Below are 9,469 nucleotides of genomic sequence, written 5' to 3'. Positions count from 1 at the left end.
GCCATTAGAAACCCAGCTGGGAGAGAAGCTGCCATCATCCCATGCAGCACCAGGCCCATGGCTGCAGGGACAGCACTGCCAGAACTGGGGGCTTGTCACCAAAATCCCTTGGAGAAATCAGACAGACTGGGGGAAGGACCAGGCTCAGATGCAGAGCCCTTCAGTGTGAGCTCCTGCTCTGGGCCCATGCCAGGACTCCCACTTTACAGCTCAGTCTTGGTGAAACACCAGCTGGGTGTGGGGGAATGGGACGAAGCATGGCACACAGGTGGGGCAATGGCATCAATAGATCTACAGAGATGCTGCCGCTGTGACCGCAGGAACGTGAGGCCATGATTGAAGCCTGAGTGTTTTCTCCTAAACAAGCAGAGCTGCCTTCACAACCCTCCTGCCCTCAGCTGCAGACAAGGAGGTTTGCAGAGTAGAGCCAGCCAGCTCCCTAAAGAAAAAGCATAGGCAGCCATCCCAGTGCCACACCAGACCTTGCAAGTGGCAGCAGCTCACCACCACCTGTGTCCACTGCTGTTGACACAGCAAAGTTGTTTCCTTCCTCCACAGGAGCCAGGACAGGTCAGCACAACTATCAGGCTCCCCTGCTTCCTGCTGTTACCTTGCTTAATGGAGTTTGGAACGCATGCTTTGCTTCTGTGGGGCTGTGAGAGGAAGCCAAGACACCTCTGACCATGTAAGATGGCACTTGGGGGGGACCCTGCAGCTGTAATTGGAGTGAAGCAGCTTGTGGGACATGACTGCTGCTGGCTCTGCTTGTGTGGGGCTGCCAGGACGCTGCCTGAGTCTCAGAGGCTTATGCAGAAGCAAAAACCTTCCTTAAGGAGGGTCTTGGCTGCCTGTCACATATGACATCAGGAGCAACTCAGAGACAATGCACCTTCTGGAAAGGAGAGCTGACACGCAAGACACTGCCTGGCTCTAAAGTCAAACACTGTTTTGATGTCAGTGATAATTAAATAAAGAAACATAAGAGACTATGATTAGAAATTACACATTAGCCCAGAACAAGCAGAAACATGCAGCCTCCTACTGCACCCAGCACGGGGCTTCTTTCAACAGTGCCTACCCCAGTGCCTGCAGCCATGGAAATCTGCTCTTCCAGAGTCAGAACTGCCAGTACCTGCCTTACAGAGGGGAACTTGAGGCACAGAGCAATCTCTTTCCCTGCCCCAGCAATTCTGGCCCCACCTGAGACGCCAACACCTGGATAACAAGCCAGGGGAACCCCTGCCCTTATACGTGCACAGCATGTACCCAGTGCTGCTGCAGTATCAAACCTCAGTGCTGGGGATCCAAAATCAAGGGTGGCCACAGAACACAGCCCCAGGAGCTGCCCTGTGACACTGCCTCCCTTCCCCACCTGAGCTATAACCCCCAAGGCTCACTAAGCTCTGGTTGTTCACTAAGTGTTTTCTCAAAGCACAAAGGCAACAGTACTTCATTTGTTTTCCGACAAAACAGATGTAAGAAGGCTGGTGACAAAAGGGCGGGAATTGGTTTAGGTTTACTTTTGCCAGTGTAAATTTAGGAAAAAGAAAAAAGATGCAAAAGGTGGCGCTGAGCTGATCGATACTGCTCACTGCTGCTGCTGCTGCCTTTCTGTGCCAGCTCTCCAACCATGACAGACAGAGCCACGCTCACAAGAGTTTTGAGTTCCCCAGGCACTCCTGATAGTGAGCAAGTCCTTAAGTACTTCCTCCTTTCTAGAACTAAGGACTGGGCTGAGTTTCTCCATCTGAAGCCTTTCACACCTGCTTGGATACCAGAGAGTGAAGAACAGGCACAGAGCTTATCCCTGGTTACACAGGAGAGCTGGGACAGCTCTTTTCCCAGGAGGGTGCCCCATGGTCTGGGGCTGCTTAATGTAGCCTAGAGGCAGGCCCTGAGCTCCTCACAGGTTACATTAAACTTAACACATGCCCCTGCTTAGCTGCACTGCTGAAATGCCCCTTTCCATGTTTCTTTTCCAAAGAAACCAGATCCTGAGAAAACAGGGAGGCATTGCTCACACAGAGGGATTTTGGCACAGAACTGCCAGATAGGACAGCCCAGAGAGCAGGAAACTTCCAGATACTCCAGAAGGTGGCTGAGAAGTACATGAATCACACGTCCTACTCCACCTTGTCTCCTTCACTCATACAGAACCCAAGACCTCTGTCTCTTAGCTAGGCTCATTATAACACTTGAACTAGGAAGATGCAACCACACCAGCAGAGCTGAACCTTTAGCTAGTTTTGGGAATGTTTATAGCCAAGAAAATGTTTAATTAATACAGATTAATTAAATTAGATTTAGATTAGAGTCCAGATTAGAGTAGGCTCTAGCTGCCTTGAGGTCTGCTTGAGCTGCCTTATCCCCATGTTGTAGCTTAGAAGTCAAATAAGGTTCTCATTAGGCTGGGAGCACTCGGCAGCAGAAGCAGAGCTAGGGATGACTTAGTGCCTACTTCCTTTTCCATCTGCACCTAAGCAGCTCTTTTCTCCCACCACACCTGCTCCTTTTGGAACACAGACCAATCCATGTCAGAAATCGAGGTAGGATAAAAGAGCGGTTTTGTTCTATTCTTTCCACTGAACTTTCAAACCCTGTAACTGCAGGAATACCCCATCTAGTCAGAGGAGAGACCTGTTTCACTCCTGGTTTTTTCCTACCCTCACTTTCCCTCCTCATGTCTTTCCGTATTTTTTCTCTCTGTTCTGCTTTACCCCATGTAATCTTTGTTTCCTTTGCTGCTCCTGCTTTTTCTCTCTTCATTTCCATCTCCAGCCCTGTACCACTTCTCTAAAGAGGCTTCTGTCCTTTAATTTGTCCCTTGCAGCATCCATCTCTGGCCCAGGGAGATGGGAAGCCCTGGCCTGGCCATTCTCATTAGAGACACTTCAGGGACTTGCACAGCACAGTGATTTCCACAGCACCCATGCTCTTGGCAAGCCTCTTTTCTGTTCACTACTCAGGTATTTTAGTAATACTGACAGGGATACAGACAGACTCTCACACAGGTAAGCTCCTGGTTTTCTGATGCAAGCCCACAATTAAATTAACCTCTAGGAGAGGTGTTTGTCTTTTCATGGGTCTTTAATTACCAAGCTTACCAGTGCATGGTATGAATAATTTTCTTTATTGGCAAGTTGATCAACTATGTGCTCAGCCTATACAAGACACAATGATGCAGAAAGTTCTTGTCCCAGATAAGAGAGAAACAGGAGGGAAATGGGAGCTAAGGGTAAAGGATAGAGAGACTCGTATTTTTCAAGTATTACATTCCATTCTGTAGGAGTTACAAACAGGACTGAGGCTTAAAGAAGGATCTGAGTAAGACAGCAATAACCTGGAGACAAGACATCTGCAGCTCTCACTTTTCCTGATCCCATCTGATTTTTGGGTCATTCCCTGGTCCAGGTCTGACCACTGGAAACAAGGATCCAGCAGCATGTCACTGCAAGGTTTGCTCACACACCCTCAGAGACCAGTACCTAGCTGGCTGCTGGAGGATTCTTTGGACCTTTTGCCTTCTGAATTCCAGAAACTACAGAATCCATAGTGCTTGGGAATGGCCTTTGCTGAGGTAGTTTGTTGGCCAGGCAAGCCTAAATGCCAAATGAATTAGCTGCACAACAAAACATCTTCCTCTTTCTCCAGGTTCCTGACTCTTACATACTTGTCAGAAAACTCTTTGCAGTAATCCAGCAAAGTTGAACTCGCCTTGGATCTCCAGAATTCCAAGGGAGAACAACAGGAAGTGAAGAAGGGTCAGAACGATTCTAAAAAGACACAACAAACTCTGCCCAAGGGGCGTGTTCACAAGGAAGTGTAATACCGGTGTTTTGGTGGTTTTCTGAGCAGCTCACTGAGAGAGGCCCTCAGTAAAAGAGTGAATTTTGGCTTAACATCTTAATACGTTATTTTAAAAACACATTTCATGAAAACCATGTATTCATCATTAGTGCTTCAGAAGCAAAGAGGGTGGGGTGCAACCCAGCTAAGGAAAAGAGAGAAACATGTGCACTGCAAATTCACAAATGTTTTCTGCTGTATCCACATGAGAAAGAAATTTCAGAGTTATTCCCTGTATTGTGGGCTGCCATAGCTTGGTGGGGCTAAGAGGAAGGTTTCACTCCAGGTTCTCCTGAATGCTGACCATGCTGCTTTTCAGGACTGTCTCTGCAACAGTATAGGGATTTGAAGCCAAGGAGGTCAGAATTAGGTTTCGCATTTCTAGACATTTGGAATATAGATTTGCTTTCTTAAGCCTAGTAAAGATAAAATGCAGTATTTTTTTTTTTATGCCAGCAATAAAACTAATAGATCTGCCCATAAAATTATCACCTCATTAATTTTCAGGCTTTTAATTCATATCCTCACTGACAGAAACCTGCTTGAAACATAGAACAAAGCCCTGTTTTGCTCATGCAAAAGATTAGTTCATCCGACCAACATGGTAACTGCTGGCTAATGATGTCTTGGAAGAATCAGCCATGCTACTCACCCTACCTTCCAATCATCCCTAGAAGTATTGTTTGCTCTTCTGTACAGTACTAAACCCACTGCTGGCTCTAAACAAAGACAATGAAAACACCAGTGATGATATTAATTCTTCTATCCAGGTGACAGGCTCACTTTCCCACTCTGACCACAACACACCTTTCCAGCTGTTAAAAGAACAGATTGTACAGAGAAGGGAAGAAGAAACTTCTGCAACGCTTGCTCTATTCCTGAGCAAAGGAGCAGGGTGACTTCTTAAAGCCCTTAGCACTGGGCTGAGAGCCAGGACCATGTTTGATATGAGATTCCTTTGTGGTCTCATTTCTTCCTTTATAACAGAGATTTAAAAGCCTCTTGTTTACCACCAATGACAAGCAATGACATAAGAATTAGTTAATACCTTGACGGTGGTTTGGAAATAGAAAACCATAGCCATTATGATGGCTTCCCAAAGAGCAGAAGTTTTAGTACAAACTCATTCTATCTCAAATATTACATGAGAAAAAAACCCCAAACCAATACAAACCAAAAAGAAAAGCTTCGGCTTTAAGCTGTCGCAGAGTTTAAATTTCTCCCTTGACTGGAACCTCTTACAGCAGCTAGGAAAAAAACAATTTTCCTCTGTTTTTAGCAAACACCAATTCCCCTTCCACCCTATTGTTGGTAATTGGGTAGAGATAACCCAAATTTACAGTGTCTAAACAACAGCATCACTGCCAGTGTCATACAGCCCTGGGAACGTTCCATGCCTATTGGCTGATACTGTTGCAGAGCCAGGAGAAAAAGCATCCCAACAGGATCAGTGAGAGAGAAAGAAAACTACCTAAGCAGCATCAAAAAGTCTAAGATATTTTTTCTGCCAAGTAATGATTAACTAAAGGCATCCTTTTACAGTCTGGAACACAAATGCTGTAACAAAAAGGATATAAAATCTGTACTTATCTACTTGGATTCTGGAGACAAGCAGATGCCTCAGGAAAGCAGTAATAGCTGTTTTAACATCTCCTGGCTGGTTAACTGTGTGCAAATTTAAATATGGCTACTAGTGAATTTCACTTCCATCCTCTCCTGAATCAGCAAAGAAAACAGAAGGATTACTGAGTCTCCAGGCATAGCCTCCTACCTCCAAATAATGCAATGCTTCCAAGAGAGCTGAAGTTAACACAGAAATAAGAGCATGAGAACCACAAAGACTCAGCACACCTATCCCTGGAGACGGTCCCTTACCAGGAATGCTCAATGCTTCAGAAGATGCTGTTAAGAATCACCCAAGTGTTCAGCTGAAGACCAACATGTTCCAAAAGGCAGCTTCTCCTGAATATCTGGCTGTTAGCTGATGGCTCATATTCTATAGAAGGCTCATGTTCAGTTTGTTTTCCTCTTCAATCCTTGAAATAGACAGTTCTTTGTTTAAATACTGTGGGTTGCTGGCCTAGTGCTGCCCAATGGTAATGACCCCATTGGTAACTGGATTGATGGAAGGACATTTTTAGTATGATCCACTTTGACAGCGCCTGCCCAGCTGTCTCCCTGCCACTTCTGCTAACTTATCCTTCCAGCTCTGCTAGTTCCAGAACAGAACTCAAACATCAAAAGACAGAGTCAGGGTTATCACTGGTTCAGCTAAGAAGTGCATGTAAGAGTCACTTTCCCACCTGAGACAAATGTGAGAACTCAGGAAATCAGTTCTGAGCTCAGAGCTGAAAATAGTGCACACTCCTACAGAAGGAACTGAAGTCCTTAAAGGGCAGAAGGGCAGCCTAATGGAGAGGGAATAAAATAGCTCCAAGAACCCCACAGAAGCCCACTTGGCTGGGGCAGCAAAGAAACTCTCTCAGGCTATGTCATGTCTGGAGTATTCACTTGCTCAGAAATGCAAAGCTTTTCTATCTTCCACTACGAACAGCTGAGCAGGTCTGCCTTACCACCCAACACATGCTCTCAAGGCCACCACACTGGGAACACTGCCTCACCTTGTGTGTGCAGTGGCTCAACTCTGCTCCCACGGGAAGTAAAGGGAGTTTTCCTGATACTTCCAGTGGAAATGGGCTTTGCCCAAACATGTATATGCAGTAGTGAAACTAGACAGCTCTGGGACACAACCTGATGTGACCAGAATCAGCACCCTAAACTGAGCCAGACCCCACACTCAGGAAGCACAAGGCAAGCTCTCCTGTCCAGAGTGAAAAGATTATACATTAGAGATGAACTTCTTGAACAAGAGGAGATAATGGAGGGTGATTTCAGTCCAACTCACTGTCTTTCATCCTCAAGCTTGAATCAGTCTGTATCACAGAACTATTAAAGCCTTAAACAAGCACACTGCCAACTGCTTTTCTCTGGGTTACAAACACATGGAAGAATGGGAGAGAGATGGTAACAGCAGAGACAAGCCTGGGAGATCCTCCAGGATCCAGCACTGTAGGATTTGATTATTTTAGACTTTAGCCAGTAGATGTATGGTAGAACCTATGGAAACTGTCCCATTAGATTTTAGAACACAAACACAGCAGAATGTCATCATAAATAAGCAAAGTCTGTGTTAAAAAATTCTAAGTACACAGCATTTTCTCCAGTTCTGACACCTTTTTAATAGAAATCACTTGTTTAGGAAACAAATAGCACTTTTGTAATTTTTTTTTACAATGTTTCTTACCTTGATCTTATTTTAAGTAACACTAGGAAGACCTCAATATCTTTTATTTTCCTTTTTAATTTAAAAAAGTTGTTTTTTTCCCCCAGATACAAAGATTTTGCCCTTGCATAAAAAAACAGTGCCCAAAACGATGACACAAGGACTCACAAAGACTCACTGTATCTCACTGACACTATTACTTCTAATCTATACCATGCAAGGTCCCATCTACCTCTTTAATTAGACTGTCAGCCTGAAAAACAGCTTTTCTATTCCTTATTTAGTTCTTGTTACCAAAAGAAGAGAAAGGAAGTGAAAGAAAAGGACATTTCTCTGTTGAGTTCACACATCTGGGTTATGTGCTACTTTGTTCAGGATACCTTTTTTGTTTATAAATACAGAAAAGGGATGGAATCTCATTTTCAAGTAATTGATGCACATTTTCTCTTGAGACACCTCTCTCCAATGCTCCAAGCTGACCATGGATTCTGGCCCTCTATTTTCCCATTCCCAAAACAGACTTTCTGGATGAGTGTGAGGACCCATAGGCTCTCAGGCACATGGTGTGATTCTTGGGGTGTCCTGCGTAGGGCCAGGAGTTGGACTCGATGATCCTGATGGGTCCCTTCAAACTCAGCATATTCTATGATTCTGTGTGCTGGTTACTCAGTGAAAAGTCCATCTCCTTTCCTTCTGTACATCTCCTGTCTAAACAATAGTAAATACTGCTTATTTGATAGACTTGTCCCTTCTGGGCACTGGGATTTGATAATTTATATTTCTGGTTTTTTGGTTTAATAGTACTGAGAGTTTAGAAACAGGAAAAGCCCATAGGCTCTTTGGACTTGTTTTTGTTTTCCCCTAGCTAAACAAACTGTTCTGCAAATAGGAACTTGAAACCTGCTCTCCTCCCTTATCCCTGCTCCTCACCCCAAACAAAAATAAAACAAACCTATAGTGGCTGTGGAGGCTGCTGCAGGCACACACTGGTGTAAAATATAGAGAGAGTAAATATATTATTTCACTTGGCATGGTGCTGGCAAAGAACCCCCAGCTGGCACTATTCATGTAACATGATCCAAACTTCGCATGTACACACAGAATAAGAAGGATCAATTGGCAAACTCCGGTGCCGCCTGGCACAAGCATCTTCACGCTCTCTCTGGAACCAAAGAACTAAAGAATTCTGCACTTTCCAGAAGAAATCCAGTTTTGCTTTTCTAGAGTTTCTTTATTTTGCTCTTTCTCCTCGCCGCCACCTCCCTTGGCTCCTTCTTAACTTCACTGTGTTATTTAGTCTCATCGCCCTTGTTACAGTTCACCATGCAGCTCTGGGAAGGGGAGGGGGCTAAGGTGGAGGTGGCAGCATTAGTATTGTTAGTGGAGTCCATGCCGTTGGAGATGGCTACTGAATTGACCTCAGAGTTTATGGGTTTTGAAAGGTCGATGCCTTGGATGAGGCGGATCAGCTGTTTTACCTTCTCCAAGGAGCTGTGCATCTCCTTCTGTTTTGCAAGGATAGTATTCTTCATTTCCATGCATTTCTGCAGCAAAGCAGAAAATCAGTAATAAGTTCGAGCTTATGACTGAAAGAAGGCAAAAGAAGGAATATGATGTTCACAGATCTATATGTAAGTACCCAGAGAAGACTGCAGCTGCAACTTCACTTTTCCAACCTAGAAGAAAAGAGTCTCTAGGCTGTGTTCAGAGGAGAATTCATATTTGCAGGCTGAGGAAATAAATTGCCAAGACATAGCTGTCACCTGGTATGGTCTCCTTTTATTCCAAGGTGTTGTGCAAATGAACACAGACAGCTCCATCCTTTTGTGTTTCTTTTGAAGGAAAACTTCTAAGTGTATGTTCTTACTATTTTTTCTATTACTATTGCATTACTGAAATTTCTTTACCTCTGATCTGCAAGCTCAGGCCTCCCAATGCAGCTGACTGCTGTGTGCAAACCATTAATGGGATGCAGCCTTTGCTTTCACATACATTTTAGCAGGAACATCACTTCCTTCTCTCAATAAGTAAAAGGGCACTTGAAAAGGAAACCAAACTCCTCTTCACTTGAAAATCTTATTTTGTGGCCACTTCATTCTCTTAGAAGTGGTAGTAACATAGCTAGCTCATCAGCTAAGTGTCAGGGCAAGATAACTTTAAAAAAAGCCCACAAATGATGTTTCAAGAGTAGAAAACTGCTTATATGTATATTTGAAACTCTCAAAAATGAGGAAACAGTAGCTATGTCTGTTACAGTCAGGTTTTTACATGAAGATGGCAACCTTCCGACATTTCATAAATCTTTTATTCATGCTGATCTCCAGACACTGTTGGTTTTAG

At 44.2% G+C, this 9,469-nt stretch overlaps 1 protein-coding gene across 5 annotated transcripts in view; it reads right to left on the bottom strand.

Moving 5' to 3' along the window:
* Window positions 1-7,060: 7,060 nt before the first annotated feature.
* Window positions 7,061-9,469, bottom strand: part of PHF21A (PHD finger protein 21A) — a 125,705-nt gene continuing 123,296 nt past the window's right edge. For all 5 annotated transcript variants that reach the window (XM_088057518.1, XM_014251976.2, XM_005522463.3 and 2 more), the window contains one exon: window positions 7,061-8,673. In XM_088057518.1, coding sequence (XP_087913644.1) covers window positions 8,419-8,673 — 255 coding nt within the window. In that variant the 3' untranslated portion in view covers window positions 7,061-8,418. The remainder of the gene's footprint in view (window positions 8,674-9,469) is intronic.

The sequence above is a fragment of the Pseudopodoces humilis genome, chromosome 7 (assembly GCF_049639895.1).
Source record: "Pseudopodoces humilis isolate 2021_Gansu_Grassland_sample_001 chromosome 7, ASM4963989v1, whole genome shotgun sequence".
In the NCBI taxonomy this organism is placed as follows: Eukaryota; Metazoa; Chordata; class Aves; order Passeriformes; family Paridae; genus Pseudopodoces; species Pseudopodoces humilis.
This window is presented reverse-complemented; position numbering and strand designations above follow the sequence as displayed.